Source organism: Theropithecus gelada, chromosome 15 (genome assembly GCF_003255815.1).
Source record: "Theropithecus gelada isolate Dixy chromosome 15, Tgel_1.0, whole genome shotgun sequence".
Classification (NCBI taxonomy): Eukaryota; Metazoa; Chordata; class Mammalia; order Primates; family Cercopithecidae; genus Theropithecus; species Theropithecus gelada.
In genome coordinates, this window is record NC_037683.1 from 27,761,122 (window position 1) to 27,780,808 (window position 19,687).

General features: G+C 47.0%; 1 protein-coding gene across 3 annotated transcripts in view; it reads right to left on the reverse strand.

Annotated features, from left to right (window-relative positions):
* The window catches only part of BSPRY (B-box and SPRY domain containing), a 23,206-nt gene extending 8,451 nt beyond the window's left edge, over positions 1-14,755 (reverse strand). For 2 of the 3 annotated variants that reach the window (XM_025359656.1, XM_025359655.1), the window contains exons 1-4: positions 14,515-14,755; positions 9,603-9,701; positions 2,449-2,679; positions 804-829 (exon numbers count right to left, since the gene is read on the reverse strand). In XM_025359656.1, the coding sequence (XP_025215441.1) occupies positions 804-829; positions 2,449-2,679; positions 9,603-9,701; positions 14,515-14,709 (551 nt within the window). In that variant the 5' untranslated portion in view covers positions 14,710-14,755. Of the gene's footprint in view, positions 1-803; positions 830-2,433; positions 2,680-9,602; positions 9,702-14,514 lie in introns of all 3 variants that reach the window. The other variant, XM_025359654.1, reaches the window with a different exon arrangement.
* Positions 14,756-19,687: the final 4,932 nt, after the last annotated feature.

The window sequence follows — 19,687 nt, forward strand, 5'->3', positions numbered from 1 at the left end:
AAAAAAAAAAAAAAAAAAAAAAGACACCATGCCCAGAAAGATTCATTTTTCATTTTAAATGGCTTTATATTGGTGGAATTTTTTTCTCTCATGCACATGTATTGCTATTGAAACTTATATATGAAAATAAATAATTTATACCCGTTGAAATATAGAAAAATAAGTAAATAAGAAGAACGGACTGTGTTCCCTAAGTATAGCTCTGAAATTTCACACAGAAAGTTTGTGAATTACTCTGCCTGGCAAATTATGTCCTCTTGACCACTTCCTCAGGCACTCAGCTCTTTTAGAACTCAGGCAGGACCTGGTGAAATTCTTTTATTATTGAAGAGCTAAAATGCAAAATTTGAGTGGTAATGCAGACTTAAGTTTCAAAGATTCCTCCATCGGGGAAAGGAAGAATGAGGCAGAGGTGACAGTACTAGGACAGGTGTTAGACGGGTCCAACCCCCTGGTTCCAGGCTTAGGGAGGTCCCTTCCCCTTTTAGTGTCAACATTTTCATCTGCAGATGGAGGTGGTAAAACCCTCCAACAGGGTGACTACCTTTTTACAGAGGAAGTTTAAGAAAGCAGTGGCAAGCCTTGGATTACTAAGTATTCCACTGCCTTTCCATGTGTTTTAAAGCAGTTCTCTAAGCCAAGGGCAGACAGATTCCCTGTCCACAGAGCCGGGCTCCAGGAAAGCCACTCAGCTGCATACCCTGTGCATTCTCCCAAGAGCAGCAGGGCCTGAAGGCAGTGGGGTGTGAAGAGGCCTAAGGGTCTCCAAGACTACCCAGTCAAATCACAGGGTCTATACTCACCTCTCGAAAATCTCTTGCTCCTTCTGCTGTGAGAAAAGAAAACAAAGTCAAGCTTGGCACCAGATACCCAGCAGGGAGTCAATGCTAGGACAGATTTAACCACCAGAAAGGGCTCCATGTGGACTCTAGAATAAAAACTTCTACTCTTTAAGACCAGCATGAAGTTTTCTAGGCTGTTCTACACACACACACACACACACACCCCCATAACACATGCTCACAATGAATCCCTCTGCACCATGTCCCAGGGCATCCTGGATTCCCCTCAACTCCACTCAGGACCATCGCCTGTTTACCGACAGCATCCCCCATGAAGACTGCCAGCTTCTGGATGGCTGCAACTCTTTCTGAGTCTTCTATTGTGACTGTCCCAGTGTCTGTGAAAGAGCAAGCTCTGTCCGTGGACGCTGTGACTAAATGAATGCACGGTTTCAGGCAGTCATGGAAACTGCCCTACTTGCAGAGGCAGTGGGACAGCTCAGGTGTTCCACATTCTCCTTCCTCTGCTTGTGACTCAGATGCCACCTTCTCCCCTCAAAACTGCAGGCAGCTGCCTATCTATATAAAATACTTTGAAAGGCTATGTACCAAATATGAATCATGGTGATTTCTGGGTGGTAGGATTAAGGATGAGCTCTGTGTTTTCATATCGAAGACCTCGTCAGCTCCCTGGAGCACAGTGTTCTCTCTACATGCTCCTGAACTCTTTCCACCTCCTCACTTCCTTTGACACAGCTAGTCTTCTTATCTTTCAGGCATCAGCTTCTAAGTCGCTTCATCGGGAAAGCGACTTTTCTCTGACCCCTCTTTCCCCTAGCCTGAATTGTCAGTCCCCAGCATGGGTGAGTTCCTCTACTGCAGCACATATCCTTCCATATCCTAATTGTTAGTTAGTGTATTTGTCTCCTTTGTAAGGCTGGGAGCAGCTGACAGCTGCATCTGGTTACTCTGCCCCATAGCACAGCGCTTCACATATAATAGGCACTCAGTACACATTGACTCACTATCAAAAGAAAACTATTATCAGTGCCATAGAAACATAGTTTTATTCCCTTGCCTCATGTTAGAGAAGAAATTATTCAATGATACCTGTTAGAGCACAGTCAGGCAGACTTTATTCAAGACTTCATTGCAATGGGGTCTTGCAATGGGAGAGAGACTGGGTTCAACTCTGAACACAGCGTGGGCAGGTAGGAATTTATAGCTAAGGAGCAGGGTCGGGGGTTAATGGATGGAAAGTTACTAAGAGGAAACATTGGGGGTAAGGGGGATTATGGCTAAGCCTACCTAACAGGATTCTTGCTGCAGACAGAGCACAGTGATCAGACATCACCTGGGGGATGGTGGTGGATGAGGAACCTCATCAGATATCAACGATGATCAGATATCAAAGATGGGGGTTTCTGGCTACACCGACTTAGCAGGGTTCTTTTGTAAAAACTAGATTTTATAATGAAGTGCACAGATGGGCCTGGGAGAAGGCTCAGAAGCCTGACTAAAGTTTGGCCAAGCAAAGAATCTTTGTCACTCATCCCTGCTCCAAATTCTCATCTCCACCCTCCTCACACTGACAAACATTCTCCATATTTTCAGACTTTCGGGGAGCCTGGCCAACTGGTCATGCCCTCACCCTTGCCTGACTTACAATCAGCTGCAGGTCATCCAGGTGGGTAAGCATGCCCACCAGGCTGGTGCGGATGGTGTCAAGCTTCTGCAGTGCCTCGGCCCAGTGCACCCGCTGTGTCAGGATGCTCTGGTGGGCCCGCTCCTCTTCGCCATGCACCTGTTCCAGTAACCGCTGCTCCTCGCTCTCGCAAAGACTCCTCACCAGACTCAACCGCTGGATAACCAGTTCCCTCGCTGCACTGGCCATGCTCTGATGAGGGATAAAATGAGGAGCTGGGTGGTCTGTGCAAAGCCCCGGTCAGGAATAAAAGGGTTTAGGCTCAGTGGAAAGGAGTGTTGAGATTGATTAGCAATGTCTGCCACAGGCTTAGTAATGAAAATAATAGCATGTAAGCCTTTTACTTTGACATCTCTGCCCTAAGACTTCCCAAATATGGTTTAGGATAAAGAAATCTGAGATACAGACACATAGGCCATATCTCAGGGAGCCATGATCACATAATGGAAGACCTGGGCAGGACTTAGAGCCCGACTAGAATACTCTGCTTAATCACAGTTGGGAATACAAGGTCAAAGGATCAAGGTCAGAGAATCACAGAATTGCAGAACAGAGGGCCTAAAAAGTCATCCGCATCAGCAGGATCCATACCAGCAGTGGTAGAGTTGATATTTCACCATTTTGAGGGAAAAAACTGATGGCTTCCTAAAGCTGTCCATTTCAACTGGTTATGTGGTAGCATTTTTATCTGCCACAGAAGAGGCCTGAAATCAATTCTCAGACAATTAAGTTAACAGGTGTCTTCTTGTAATTCTTAGCACAGTGCCTGGCATGCAGTAGGTACTCAAATATTGACTGAATGGGAAATGTTTTCTTTTTTTAAATTTTTTTTAAAAATACAGATGGAGTTTCACTGTGTTGCCCAAGCTGGTCTCAAACTCCTAGGCTCAATCAATACGCCCAACTCAGCCCCACAAAGTGCTGGGATTATAGGCATGAGCCACTGTGCCCACCCAGGAAATTTTTTCTGACTTAGGAAAAGATCTCTTGGTAGTGCTCACATGGCAATTCAGTAGCAAAGCTGAGACTGGAACCCAGTTCTCTCGACTCTCAGTCCAATCCCATTCCCTTACACCAGATGCCACCTGGCAACCAATCCTCCCCAAAGGCACCTGTCGCATAAGCAGCTGCACTTGTACTCTTGCCAGACAAGTGGGAATAGAACTGCCTCCTTCATGTGAGAAAGTCAGGGATGGCCAGCAGCTTCCCTATGCCCTGTCCCTGAAGACCTGCTCTGTACAGTGCACGGGGCAGTCATTCCTATTTCACAGAAAACTCTGAGACCCACAGTTTGCCTTACAGGGAGGAGAGAGTAGCTAAGTGAATGGCAAGTGAACCCAGAAGGTAAGACTCCAAGTTTATAGTGTGCTCTTGAGGCAACATAACATAGCGGTCAGGAAATTAAGCTTTAGAGATAGTGTCTAGATTTAAATCTTAACTGCTCCGCTCATTAGCTGTGGAACTTGGAACATCTTCCTTATCTTCCCTATGCCTCTATTTTCTAATCTGTAAAATGAGAATAATAATAGTACCTACCTCATAAGGCTATGGTGAGGGTTAAATGTGTTAATATATATAAAGTAGAACAAAGCCTGCCACATTATGTGTTCAATAACATTCATTCACTATTGCTCTTCTTCATCTTTTTTTTTTTTTCTTTAAGAGATAGAGTCTTGCTCTGATGCCCAGGCTGAAATGCTGTGGCACTATCATAGCTCACTGCAGCTTTGATCTCCTGGGCTCAAGCGATCCTCCTGCCTCAGTCTTCCAAAGTGCTGGGATTACAGTCATGAGCAACTATATCCAGCCCACTATTATTCTCCTGTTTATCCCACCTTAATGCCTTACCCACAGGGTGAGCCCCTGAAACCATGGTTGTACTGTTTGATCCTGGATCAAAACAGATCCTCACCCAAGATGAATCAGATTCTGATTCCTGCCTAAAAGACTCTAGTCAATCTCAACAAGTTTCTTGAGCCATTCCCAGAAAAGGAGAGCAAGGCAAAGAAAAAACTTCCCTTTCCAAACACATGACAGAGAGAGACAAACCAAAAACCCTCTCAGAATAAGGTAGAGAAATGCTGGAAAAATAGCCCAAGCATCCTTTTAAAAGTGTAGTTGTGGCTGGACACAGTGGCTCATACCTGCAATCCCAGCACTTTGGGAAGCCGAGGCAGGTGGATTACCCGAGGTCAGGAGTTTGAGACTAGCCTGGCCAACATGGTGAAACCCTGCCTCTACTAAAATACAAAAAATTACCTGGGCCAGTGGTGGGAGTCTGTAATCCCAGTTACTCAGGAGGCTGAGGCAGGAGAATTGCTTGAACCTGGCAGGTGGAGGCTGCAGCGAGCTGAGATCACACCACTGCACTCCAGCCTGGGTGACAGGGCGAGACTCTGTCTCAAAAAAAAAAAAAAAAAAAAAAAAATTATTAAGTAGAGAGCAGATTTGAACCAACTAATAAGTGTTTTATTTTTTGAGACAGGGTCTCGCTCTGTCACCCAGGCTAGAATGCAGTGGCGCAATCATAGCTCACTGCAGCCTCAAACTCCTAGGCTCAAGTGATCTTCTCACCTCACCCTCCCAAGTAGTTGGGACTATAGGCTCATGCCACCATGTCTGGCTAATTTTTTAATTTTTTGTAGAGATAGGGTCTTCCTATGTTGCCCAAAATAGTCTTGAACTCCTGAGTTCAAGTGATCCTCCTGCCTTGGCCTCCCAAAGTGCTGGCATTACAGGCATGAGCCACCATGCTCAGCCCAATGAATATGCTTAATAGACATACACATAGAACTCTACAGGCCAGGCACAGTACCGGGTCATGCTGGTAATCCAAGCACTTTGGGAGGCCAAGGCAGCAGGATCACTTGAGCCCAGGAGTTCAAGGCTGCAGTGAGCTATGACTGCGCCACTGCATTTCAGCCTGGGCAACAGAGTGAGACTTTGTCTAAAAAAAAAAAGAAATAAATAATGAAATTAAGACAGAGATACAAAAGAGCAGATCAAAAATACTAGAAGCTGGTTCTAAAGACTAATAGTCAAACCTGTGGCAACTTTGATCAAAACTAAGAACAACTTTATCTTAAGTAAACCCTTAAGAAAAAAGAGTTCTGTTTCCCAATCCATTGAATAAGGCTTACGTAACCTTGATACCAAATCTGATAAGGACTGTACAAGAAATGAAATTCATAGACGAATCTCACTCCTGAGCATACATGCAAAAATCCTAAAACAAAAATAAAAAATGCTTTACTGAGATTAGCAATCCAAATTCAGAAATTTTGTATTAACAATAATACAAGGGGAGAGGAAAGGGTACATTGGCTATAAAAGGGTAGCACAAGGAGTCCTTGTGATGGAACTGTTCTGTATTTTAATTGTGGCAGTAATCACGTGAATCTCTACCTGTGATAAGATAGTTAAATAAACACACACCATTTGAGAGCAGTGATCTCTCCCACGTCCTTGGAACCCATGCAGGGACACTCTGTTCTCTTAATTTACTTCTATTTCATTAGCTGATTTCTTGGTCCCCTTTGCTGGTTCCTCCTGTCTTCTCAATAGGAGGTGAAGTGCCCTAGAACTCAGTCTTTGGATCCTTGCTCTTTCGTGTCTACACTCATTCACTTAGTGATGTCATCATCTTCCACGGCTTTCAATACTATTTATACACTAATAAATCCCAAATTTTTATCTCCAACCCAGCCCTCTCCCAACTCATATATGCAGCTACCCACTCAGCATCTTCACTTGGATGTCAAATAGGTATCTCATGCCCACAACAACTTAACACGCCTGGTCTCCCCCACTCCCCTCCCCGCCTCCGCCAACCATCACTCCACATGCAGTCCTTCCCCACCCCAGTTCATGGCTGCCCCATCCTGCCAGTTGCTCAAATAAAAGAACTTAAGTATTATCCTGACACATCTTCTCTTTCTTTCATAGCCTACATCTAGTCCATCAGCAAATCCTGTTGCCTCTTCAAAATATATGCAGAATCCAGCCACTTCTCAGTAGCTTTGCCACCATTGCTTGGGTCCAGACCACACTTGTTTCCCACCTGGATTATTACAATGGCTTCCTAACTAGTCTCCCTGCTTTAACCCTTGCTGCCTGTAATCACTTCTAAACATAGCAGCCGAAGTGTTTCTTTTTTTTTGAGATGGAGTCTCGCACTGTTGCCCAGGCTGGAGTGCAGTGCGCAATCTCGGCTCACTGCAACCTCCGCCTCCTGGGTTCAAGTGATTCTCCTGCCTCAGCCTGCCGAGTAGCTGAGAATACAGGCACCCACCACCACGCCCAGCTAATTTTTTGTATTTTTAGTAGAGATGGGGCTTCGCTATGTTGGTCAGGCTGGTCTTGAACTCCTCACCTTGTGATCTGCCCACCTCGGCCTCCCGAAGTGCTGGGATTACAGAAGTGAGCCACCAAGCCCGGCCAAAGTGTTTATTTTAAATCTTAAATTATACTATCATGCTCTGCCCAAAAATTTCCAAAGCTTCCCATCATATCCAAATAAAAGGCAAAATCCCTATGTCGCCACTGAGGATACAATCCAGCTCATTGCTTCTCTGGCCTCATCTTCTACTGCCTTCTCACTGCGTTCCTCTGCTCCAACTTCACAGGCCTCCTTGCTGCTCCTACAGCATATCAGGTACACTCCTGCCTCAGGGCCTGTGCATTTGCCATTCCTTCTTTTCAGAACACTCATTCCCCAGATGTGTGGTCCATTCCCTTATCTCCTAGGTTTCTGTGCAAATGTCACCCTTCTTCTTCTTCTTCTTTTTTTTTTGAGATGGTGTCTCACTCTGTCCCCCAGGCTGGAGTACAGTGGTGCGATCTCTGCTCACTGCAACCTTCGCCTCCCAGGTTCAAGCGATTCTACCACCTCAGCCTACCGAGTAACTGGGACTACAGGTGCCTGCCACTACAGCTGGCTAACTTTTTGTATTATTATTATTATTATTATTTTGAGACAGAGGCTGGAGTGTAGTGGTGCAATTTCGGCTCACTGCAAGCTCCGCCTCCAGGGTTCACACCATTCTCCTGCCTCAGCCTCCTGAGTAGCTGGGACTACAGGTGCCCGCCACCATGCTCTGCTAATTTTTTCTATTTTTAGTAGAGACAGGGTTTCACCTGTTAGCCAGGATGGTCTCAAACTCCTGACCTCGTGATCCACCCACCTCGGCCTACCAAAGTGCTGGGATTACAGGCGTGAGCCACTGCGCCCAGCCTCGACCCTCTTAATGAAGTCATTCCTGGTCACAGCACATGTAACTGCAATCCGTCTTATTCCCCTTTCTGTTTTATATTTCCCCAAAGCACATATCACCTTTGGACATAACATATATTTTATTTGTTACTGTCCCTCTTCTGTGACAAGAATGTAGGCTTCACGAAAATAGGAATTTCTGTTTTGTTCACTGGGGAATGCCTAACCCATTGAACAACAGTATCTGGCACATGGTAGGTGCTCAATAAAGATTTGTTAAATAAATAACTGGTGGCATGTTGGTAGCTTTTCTCTTAAAGTCAGGATTTGTCAGGCCAGGCACGGTGGCTCACGCCTGTAATCCCAGCACTTTGGGAGGCCGAGGTGGGCAGATCACCTGAGGTCAGGAGTTCAAGACCAGCCTGGCCAACATGGTGAAACTCCATCTCTACTAAAAATACAAAAAATTAGCTGGGTGTGGTGGCGGGCACTTGTAATCCCAGCTACATGGGAGGCTGAAGCAGGAGAATCGCTTGAACCTAGGAGACAGAGGTTTCAGTGAGCCGAGATCACGCCATTGCACTCCAGCCTGAGCGACAAGAGCAAAACTCCGTCTCAAAAAAAAAAAAAAAAAAGCCAGAATTTGCCACACTAGCTTCTATTTATCTATTTAACACAGTACTAAGGTCATAACCAGTGCATTAAGACAATAAAATAAAAAGGATAAGGAAGAAGAGGGGAAGAGGGCAGAGGAGGGAGATGGAGACCATCATGCAAAGCGAAGCATAGATGGGCAACAAATAGCTGCCTGGACTTCTAGCAGCTTTCTGGTTCCTAGTCTAGCCCCTTTTAGGTCCTAAGAGGACCCCTAGTGTCCTGTCAGGAAATGCCCCATTTTCTTATGCTTGTTCAACTGGGTTCTGTTTCATGTAATTAAAAGAACCCTGACTAATGTGGTACCAAGTCTGCTCCATGTACTATAGGGAAAAAAGGGAGGGGATGTGCAGAAAGAAATTCATAGGCTCTTCCCCTGATACGCATACTTAAGAGTGATGACACAGCAGTGGTCATGAGTCCACTGAACAAAAAATCTGCAGTGGAGGCCAGGCACGGTGGCTCACACCTGTAATCCTTGCACTTGGAAGGCCAAAGAGGGAGGATGGCTTGAGTCCAGGAGTTTGAGACCAGCCTGGTCAATATGGTAAACCCCGTCTCTAATAAAAATTAAAAATATTAGCCAGGCATGGTGGCAGGCACCTGTAATCCCAGAGCTTTGGGAGGCTGAGGCAGGAGAATTGCTTGAAACCAGGGAGGCAAAGGTTACAGTGGGCCAAGATTGCGCCACTGCACTCCAGCCTGGGTGACAGAGTGAAGCCCTCTCTCAAAAAAAAAAAAAAAAAAAAAGAATCATCAGTGGGATGTAGCAGAAGGAGCACTAGCCTGGGAGACAGAATATCCAGGTCACGGAACCCACTGCCAGGAGGCGGCCTTGGGCAGGTCAGTTAACCTCTTTAACCTCTACAAGGACCCATTTTCCTATTTGTAAATGGGAATGTTATTGCTACCTACTTCATAAGATTGTCACAGAGAATATTCAATGTAAAAGTCCTAGGTTATTTTATAATTCTGGAGCTGGGCAGAAAATGACTACATGGTAGGTGAATATGACCTTTCTTGATCCCCTCTGCCAAGATACCCAAGAAAGTCATTTGCTTAGCAGAGTCTTTGCACCAAGTATGGTACAGGAACAAGTCCACCCTGCCCAGATGGCAAAACTGAGTCTCTGAGGGATTGGAAGCTTTGCTAGTAGCACAATGAGTCTGTGAGGTTGGTAAGGGACCCTAGACTTGCCCAAGTCCGTAAGTCTAAGGGGGCCGAGTAGAGAGGAAAGAAGAGGAATTACCACTGCTCTTTGGTTCTTCCCTGGCAGGACGTCCGCCACATACTTGGTGATGGCAGCACTTTGTAACTGCAGCCTCTCACACTGGTCCACAATCTTGTTCTGCAACACAGACAACGCTCATGGCATCTTGGTCCATGTACCTGAGCCATTCACTCCATCCCAGTGATTTTCTCCTGTTACCACACCTCAGCCACCCACTCCCATGGTCATAGCCCAGATCTCATGATTATCAAAAACTGCACCACCTCCTAAATCTCCACTTCAAGGATCCACACTCTCCCCACCATGCCCTATCCTTCTCACTCCCTAATTCTAGGATCCCTATTCCAGCAACAGCTCAGTTGAGGCCACCAACACATTAGTAGGAACACCTTTCACTGTCCATCATCCCCTTCTGTGACCTGACTTCCGTCTTTATCCCAGAACCCCAGCCTATCATTATAATAACTTTAAAACAAATTTTTCCTTTATGAACATTCTCAGGCTATATTATTTAGAAACATTTAAGATTAGAATCATTTTATGTTGCTGGTGAACTGCACATTCTCTAAGTGACTTTATCTTTAGTAGTACGTTTGCCTTAAAGTCCATTTTGTCTTGTGTTTATTTTTATTTAATTTTATGTATGTATGTATGTATGTATGTATGTATGTATGTATGTATTTATTTATTTTTTGAGACAGAGTCTCACTTGGTTGCCCAAGCTGGAGTGCAGTGGCGCAATCTTGGCTCGCTGCAACTTCCACCTCCCAGGTTCAAGCGATTCTCCTGCCTCAGCCTCCCAAGTAGCTGGGATTACAGGTGTGTGTCACCACACCCAGCTACTTTTTGTATTTTTAGTAGAGACAGGGTTTCGCCATGTTGGCCAGGCTGGTCTCGAACTCCAGACCTCAGGTGATCTGCCCGCCTTGGCCTCCCACAGTGCTGGGATTACAGGCGTGAGCCACCGCACCTGGCCATTTGTTTCTTGTTAAATTTATTTACATATTGATTTTGAGATAAGAGTCTTGCTTGTCATCTAGGCTGAATGCAGTGGCATGATCAAGGCTCACTGCAGCCTTGACCTTCCAGGCCCAAGTGATCCTCCCATGTCCTTCCTGAGTAGCTAGAACTACAGGCACGTGCCACCACACCTGGCTAATTTTTGCATTTTGTGTAGAGATGGACTTTTGCTATGTTGCCTAGGTTGGTCTCCAACTCCTAGGCTCAAGCAATCTTCCCACCTCAGCCCCCCAGAGTGCTGGGATGTTACAGGCATAAGTCACCATGCTCAGCCCATTATAATCACTTTCTGGTGCACACACTCTTGGTCCTCTGTCATACAGACAGGTCCCTGACTGTCCATATCTTCTGTTCTGTCCAGAACTGCTCTCCCCCAAGTTATCCCCATTCATTAAGCAGCACCATCAATCATTCACCTGTTATCCAGACCTAAAACCCAGGAGTTTGTCTCCAACCCCACATCAATTCCATTAGTGAGTCCTATCAACCCCATCTCCAAAGTCTCTCTCTCTCCTCTGGTCACCTCTACTCCAGTTATTCTATCCAGATTGCCATGATCTCTCACAGGAACCACTGTTAGAACCTCCTAACTGGGTACTCTGTACCCCCAACCCCCCAGCTAGCCAGAGCCACCTTTTGTAAGGAAATCAGACCAGGTCATGCCCCTATGCAAAACCCTCCAATGGCTTTCAGTACACTCACAATGACATCAGGCTTCTTAGCTTAGCCAACCTAGCCCTACCTGATGTGACTCAGCTTATTTCTCCAACATCACCTTCTACCTCTCTCCACGCTGGCCTTTTTTTTTTTTTTTTTTTTCCTTAGACAGAGTCTTGCTCTGTCACCCAGTCTAGAGTGCAGTGGCACGATCTCGGCTCACTGCAAGCTCCGCCTCCCGGGTTCACGCCATTCTCTTGCCTAGCCTCCCGAGTAGCTGGTACTACAGGCACCTGCCACCATGCCGGGCTAATTTTTTGTATTTTTAGTAGAGACGGGGTTTCACCATGTTGGCCAGGATGGTCTCGATCTCCTGACCTCGTGATCCGCCTGCCTCGGCCTCCTAAAGTGCTGGGATTACAGGCATGAGCCACTGCGCCTGGCCACTGGCCTTCTTTCTGTTCCTTAAATGCACCAAACTTGACCTGACCTCAGTGCCTTTGCACCTGTTGTACCGTTTCCACCAGTCTGTGTGTGTGTGTGTGTGTCTCACTCCCCAACTCCATTCAGATGTCACCTTTTCAGATAGGTCTTCACTGACCATCTCCTTCCTCACCCAATCTCTTACTTTGCTTTATTTTTCTCCCTTGCACTTATAACTCTCTGAATATATATTATGTGTTTGTTTACCTTTTGGGGTATCTGTCTCTCCCACCACTGAAACAGAAGCACCATAAGTCTGACTTCTCTATGTCCTAGTACCGCAAAGAGAGTTTCTGAACATAGAAGGCCCTGAATAAATGTTTGTTGAATGAATAAATGAACACCCACTGCCTTGACCACAAGAGGTTCAGCAGTTCAAGGCTCTCAAAGCTATCAGCATCATCCATGAGCTCAGGGGAGTTTTAGAAATGGGAAAGCTGGCCAGGCACGGTGGCTCACACCTGTAATCCCAACACTGCGGGAGGCTGAGGTGGGCAGATCACCTGGGATCAGGAGTTCGAGACCAGCCTGGCCAACATGGTAAAACCCCATCTCTACCAAAAAATACAAAAATTAGGTGGGCGTAGTGGCATGTGCCTGTAGTCCCAGCTACTCGGGAGGCTTAGGTGGGAAGAATCTCTTGAATCCAGGAAGCAGAGGTAGCAGTGAGCTGAAAGAGTGCCACTGCACTCCACACTCACGCCTGTGCGACAGAGTAAGACTGTCTCAAAAAAAAAAAAAAAAAAAAAAAGGAAAGAAAAAGAAATGGGAAAGCTGAGGCCCAAAGAGAAGTGACTTGTGACTTCCCCGAGAAGGTATGGGCCAGGGCCCTGCTTTTGCTCTCCTTTTCTCCAGGTAATACCTAAAGCCTGTCCAAGCAACAGTCCCTCCACTGTTTCCCCTAATAGTTCTGCCTCAGTTCCATCTGCCAAAAGTCAACTTAGCTACCTCTTCCAGGAAGCCCTTGTAAATCTTTCCACTCAGAAGTAGAAATTAGTCTTACATTTCACAGGTCCAAATACAAAGTTATAGAACTGAGTTGACTAGGAGGAAGCTGTGATCACCATGCACCATGGATTGACAGCACTGAGAAGGCTTCTGAAAAACCACAGGGCAGGAATCCAGAGGTAGGAGAGCAGTAGAACTGGTGCTGGTTTTGGTAACAATCTTGCCCTAGGGTGAGATTTATTTGCTGACTGGATGGATAGAGGAAGGAATGTGCAAAATACAGAAATCTACTCTAATACAGAGGAAGAGAGGGTAAGACCCACCTCCCTTTAGGCAAAGAAGATAAATATGCATAGGGCCTCAGAGGGGTTCAAAGAAGGCTCCCTGGGGTAGAGTACAACCGAAACTAGCACCAGGCCTGCCACCTGCCCCAGGCTTCACTCTTTCCACCACTCAAATCCAGTCCTGATAGCTACTTTTAAGGTTTCCATGACATTCTCACCCCCATTAGCATCACTTCCTCCCTCCAACCGCCGAAGCAAAGCAGCAGTTTCCTCTTGCCTAGTCAGTGACTCCCTGGGTCCCACCCCTGAACATTAGGAAGCTTGGAGGAGTTACTGCCTTGTTCTGGGCCTCCGGTGCCTCATCTGTAAAATGTAAGTAGGACCCCTTCAAAGGCGTGGTCAAGACAGAATGAGATGACAGACATTTAAGTACTTTGGAGTTTGCAGTTTTTGTCTGTTATGCAAGTTGATTACACCGCATTATCCAGGTTTATCTTCGTCATCATTATTGTTAATAGAGGTAACAGGTAGGACCAACCAGGAACTTTTGGGTGTTGCTGAAAAACTGAACCCCTCCCAAGCCCAGCACCCTATATAAGATGTGTTTATTACAGGTCACTCTGAGTAGGTGAAGTCCCCAGCGAGAGCCCTCAGGCTTCACAGCAGGGCTGAACTTCAGAGTGGGGTTGGGAGAAACAAGCTGTTTAATCAAATTGCAAGGAAATCCCCAGGGGCCACAGAGAAGCCCCAAGGTGACTCTGACTCTTCCAGTCTCAGTAGCTCAGGAGAATGGCGATGACAAGGAGGTGGCCATCCTGGAGCTGAGGGGGAAGTGGAGGTGGGGAGAAAGCCGGGGTGAAGGGGAGTCTCCTGATATTCTCCCTACTCCCTTCGTTTATCCAGCTGAAACCCTTAAACCAGCTTGAAGTACAGTCAAGGCCAATCCTGAAAGGGAAAAAGATCACCGCACCAGACGCCAGAAGGCGGCAGGAGCAGGGGAAAGAGGAGAAAGGAGGAGGAGGGCTTTGAGTCCAGGCGTTAAGGGATAAGGACGCGCTGGATTTTATCAGTGTCAGTTTCCACAGGGGCAGGAGCTGGGGCACACCTTGCGCTGAGAACTGGAGCAGCTGAGACTTTCATTGTCCTATGCCAGCTCCAGCTCCCACAACAGAGCAATGGAAGGGGCCTGGGGAGCCTGGATCCCCTTATCGCTAAGCATTTTACCCACTATCTTATTTATACCTCACAACTCTAATAAATACGCGCTAGTACTATTGTTGTTGTCCCCAAACTACAGATGAAGACACTGAGGGCTCAGTTACGTGACTCACAGGGAGTGGATTCGAACTCACGCCAGCCTGACTTCAGCGGCCACACCCTTAACCGCCTAGTCCTACAGCCAAAGCCACAGAGGAGCCTGGGCTCCGGGGCCGGCTGTCGTGTCCGCCAAGCCCCAGGCTCCCCAGTCCCTGCTGGGTCCTGCCAGGCGCGCCCAGTCCCTCCAGAGCCCTCGCCTTCCGGCACCCGCGCCCGCTCACCCGCAGCTCCTCGGCGCGCTCCTCCGCCCGGCGGATGCGGTGCCCCCGGCAGCGACCGCCCAGCCCCGCGCAGGCGGCGCACACGGGCCGTCGCTCGGAGCGGCAGAACCAGCTCAGAGCCTGGCCGTGTTCGGGGCAGAGTGGCCCCGGCCCGGGACCAGACCCGGGCCCCGGCTCCGCGCCCTCGGCGGACATGGCCGTGCTCCCGCGCCGTGCGCTCCACCTGTCGCAGGTGGCTGTGGGCGGGGCCTGGTTGACCCCGCCCCCGGCCCTCCCGGTGCGCCAGCGCGCCCCGCCGCTGCGCCTCCTACCAACCCACCCGCGTTCCCATCCCGCCCAGGGCAGCACAGCAGGTCTCTTTAAATTCTTTGTTGAATGAAATCGCGATTGTATGCGTATTTGTTCTACAACAAACATAAAACTCCAAATATTAGTGTGACCGTAGGAAACTTTATTGAGCACTTACTAAGTGGCAGGCTTTCGCTGAGAACTTTGCAAGCGTTCTGTCTGTTATGTAATCCCGACCACTGCCCTTTTTGAGAGGCAGCTTTAGCTGCCTAGCTTCAAGCAAGGCTGTGCTGACAAACTGCCTGAGCTCAGATCCTGTTTGGCTGTTCACTGGGTGGGAACCCCAGCTGTAAAATGGGGTGAGAGTACCTGTCTCCCAGACGACTGAGGAGTAAATGCGCTAAATAGGTAAAACAATATCTGCAACACAGCAGCTGCCATCGCTAAGTGTCTACTAATAGTGCGAGGAAAGCACTATTAGGATCCCATTTTTATGAAAGTGGCTTGCCAAGGGTCACAGTTACTAATTGGTAGCCATGAGATTGGAACCTACGCAGTGTGACTTAAGGTTACTATAATTAATAATTTTTTAAATGGAACATTGAGGCCCAGTGAGAAACATCTGTATTAAGCTGATTTTCTCAAAGTATTTACATCCAAATTTTTTGAATTTGAATATTTGAGTTTTCTTTTTATTTTTTATTTTATTTATTTATTTATTTATTTTTGAGATGGAGTCTCGCTCTGTGGCCCAGGCTGGAGCATAGTGGCCAGATCTCAGCTCACTGCAAGCTCCGCCTCCCGGGTTCAAGCCATTCTCCTGCCTCAGCCTCCTGAGTAGCTGGGACTACAGATGCCCGCCACCTCGCCCGGCTAGTTTTTTTTTGTATTTTTTTAGTAGAGACGGAGTTTCACCGTGTTAGCCAGGATGGTCTCGATCTCCTGACCTTGTGATCCGCCCGTCTCGGCCTCCCAAAGTGCTGGGATTACAGGCTTGAGCCACCGCGCCCAGCCTGAGTTTTCTTTTTAAACTAGCATTGAAAAAAAGTAACGCGTTTTTATTTTGAAGCAAACAAAATATGAAAATAAGCATGTGGAAGAAAAATCCACCCACCCCCACCCCAGAAAGAAAAACTGCTAACATGTACCTCAGCTGTTTAGGGCTTTCCCCCCTAGGATCTTATATATTAGTCTGAGCTTACCTTGAGCCCTCTGCTGGGGATCCAGTCTCTTCTGTCTATGCATACAAGGAGAATGCTGCCCTCCAACTCTAAATTCTTTTTTCTTCCTCTTTTTTTGAGATAGGGTCTCACTGTGTCACCCTGGCTGGAGTGCAGTGGGGCAATCATAGCTCACTGCAACCTCGACCTCCCCAGCTCAAGTGATCCTCCCACCTCAGTCTCCTGAGTAGCTGGAACTACAGGCACGTGCCACCATGCCCAGCTAAGCTTTGTATTTTTTGTAGAGACAGGGTTTTGCCATGTTGCCCAGGCTGATTTCAAACTCCTGGGCTCAAGCCATCCTCCCCCTTCAGCCTCCCAAAGTGCTGGGATTACAGGTGTGAGCCACCACACCTGGCCACCAACCCCAAATTATTTCTTAGGGGTCTTGGCAGAAAGCTGGGCACTCTCTCAAAAGGGGAAGGGCCCAGGCCTTCAGGTGTCAGAGAGTACTCTGAGTGCATCAGAACTGAACACAGGCGGGAGCTAAACTGAAAGAGAAACATTACATCGCATAGCTCACAGGGGCTCTAGCACCTCTACTCTGAAGCTTCTCTAAGCAATGGCTACACAAAGGAGATAGAACCCCTTCCTTCTCAGCCACTACTGCTTTAGCCCCTGAGGGGTAAGGGCAGCTAACAGCTCCAGAGCTACCAGAGCAGCACACAGTGATGTCATCATCCACTGGGGACACATTGTCACCCCAGATAGAAAATATTACACCGTATGACTAGAGAGGACACAGAGTGAAATACAGTCATTGGTTTCATCCTGGCTACACAGCTTACAGCTATGAGATCTTGGTCAGGTTACTTACATCTTCTGTGTCTGTTTTCTTATCTCTACAATAGAGGTGATAATAATACTCTCTACCTTCAAGAATGAAATGAGATCTTGTCTGCAAAGTGTTCAGTTTGGGTGTCTGATATACACTAGGGGATAATAAACGTTTTTATTATATGCGTGAGGATCCGTAAATATAGTTGTAGCGGGTTTTGGAATGTAAATTGTGTGAAGTTCTTTGGCGACAGGGGTGCTGCGTTCCTGGCATCAAAAGAAGTTTCCAGTGCATCCCAGTGGGAGGGTGATGGCCTCATAACAGCATCTACCCTCCTCTGGGGGTGGGGAGGGAAATAGGCCACGGTAATTAGAGATTGTGGTTACCATTTGTTCCTTCTAAGGACTGGGGATGGGGAATTATTAAACCCTATGGTGAAACAAAGAAAACAGGAGGTGCTTTTTGTGCGGCTCACTGCAAGCTCTGCCTCCTGGGTTCACATCATTCTCCTGCCTCAGCCTCCCAAGTTTCTGGGACTACATGTGCCTGCCACCACACCCGGCTAATTTTTTTTGTATTTTTAGTAGAGACGGGGTTTCACCATGTTAGCCAGGATGGTCTCGATCTTCTGACCTCATGATCCACCCGCCTCGGCCTCCCAAAGTGCTGGGATTACAGGCGTGAACCATCGCGTCCGACTGTGTGAAGGCTAAAAAGAAAAGAGGTTATGTGGCCGGGAGCAGTGGCTCATGCACTTTGGAAGGCCGAGGCAGGCAGATCACTTGAGGAGTTTGAGACCAGTCTGGCCAACATGGTGAAACCCCGTCTCTACTAAAAACACAAAAATTCGCTAGGCGTGGTGGCGCGTGCCTGTAATCCTACCTACTGGGGAGGCTGAGGTATGAGAATCACTTGAACCTGGGAGGCGGAGGTTGCAGTGAACTGAGATCGCACCACTGCACTCCAGCCAGGGCAACAGAGCAAGACTGTTTCAAAAAAGAAAAGAAAAGAAAAGAGATTGTGGAGGGCAGCGGGGAGGAACAAGGGTTAAAATCCTTAGGGAAAGTTGGGGCGGGGGGCTTTCACTGGGTGTGGTCCTAGAGCAGTCATTGGCCCTACCAGGTCCAGGATCTGGAAAACAGCCCCAAAATCACCAGAGTTGCTTTCAGGCAGAGGTCTCAGCAAATGCAAAGGGCTAAGGTAGGAGTGGATTTACTTTTATCAAGTCAGGTTCTTCTGTTTCACCACTTGTGAGCCAAGTTGGACTGGAACTGGAGAATTGCCCTTTCCCTATCTGTTCATCAAGCCCTGCAGGACACATCTGGGATACTCATAAACTCCCTGGTTGTGGCTCTTAAGCTTTATCAGGCTTCAGAATTGTTGGAGGACAGCGGATGGTCAGGAGGGGAAAGAGGAGGAGTTGTAAAACACGCAGACTTTCCAGTAAGATTTTCATCCATTAAGTCTGGGATGAAGCCAAGAAGCTGCATTTGTGGCAGTTACTCCTTGACTAGGATGCAAAGGAGCCCCTTGACTGTTTCTAGAAACTCTGCCCTAAGGCAATGGCAATGCTTTATTAGGTGGCATATCAATAAATTCAAGGGGTGGGTATCAGCATCTTTTATAAAAAGAAAGAAAAGGCTGGGCACAATGGCTCATGCATGTAATCTCAGCATTTTGGGAGGCCAAGGAGGGTGGATCACCTGAGGTCAGGAGTTGGAGACCAGCCTGGCCAACATGGCGAAACTCCGTCTCTACCAAAAATATAAAAACTAGCCAGGTGTGATGGCACATGCCTGTAGTCCTAGCTACTCGGGAGGCTGAGGCAGAAGAATCGCTTCAACCCAGGAGGCAGAGGTTGCAGTGAGCCGAGATTGCACCATTGCACTCCAGCCTGGGCGGTGGGTGACAGAGTGAGACTCTGTCTCCAAAAAAGGAAAAAAGAATGAAGAAAAAAACAGAAAACATGCTCTTAGTGAGGTTTTTGTTGTTCTTTCAATTACCTGTATATAGTTAAACAAAATGAATGGAAGGCCATTGTTTTGTACTGGGCTTCTACACTAGGCCTCACCAGACTAGACCAAAACAAAATGGAGTTACTCATGCTAAATTTCCACTTCACCAAACCAAAACTAAGTTGTTTATCTGAACTTCCAAGAAACTGGGAGAGAAAAGAGAAAGAGAGAGCATATTAAAATCCCCAAACAGTACAGAATTAGCTGGAATGATAAGGAAGTCCTCTCTGTTTTAACCCTGAAAGGAAATTAACTTTGAAATGAGCAATCCTCTTTTTTTTTTCCCCCTTATTTCTGTTGTTCCCCGCCCCCCCCCCCAGCTCTTTTCTACCTATAAAGCCCATCTCCTCTGTTCAGCTCATTGGAATATTCTGTTTTATAGAATGAGGTGTTGCCTGATTCTAGAAGTGCTAATAAAAGCCAATAAGGTCACTTAACTACATTTGTTGTAATTTTGTCTTTGGCCTACATATACATATATATGCACTGTGGAGAATGAATGTATTTCTTTATGAGGTTAAAAAAGTTTGAAAGCTGCTTAGAGCTCTTAGGGGACCTCTGGAGGCTTCATGGGCACGGGCAGGGCTGTATTTGAACTTCAGGCACTCTGAGCTAGGGAGAGAAGAATGGACACCTTTGTTACATTTTAGTCATTCAACAGATTTATTGAGCCCCTGGCCTTCGACACTGGGGATACAACGGTCAAGAAGAACAAAGTCTACTTTCATGAACAAATAAAATGCAACAAATGGATATGTAATATAATGTCAGTAATGATAAGGGCTATGAAAAAGATCCAAGTATTACAGGAAAAAATGCATGATGGAGGTGCTGGTGTAGAAAGGATGGTGTAGAAGGCCTTTCAGGTAAGT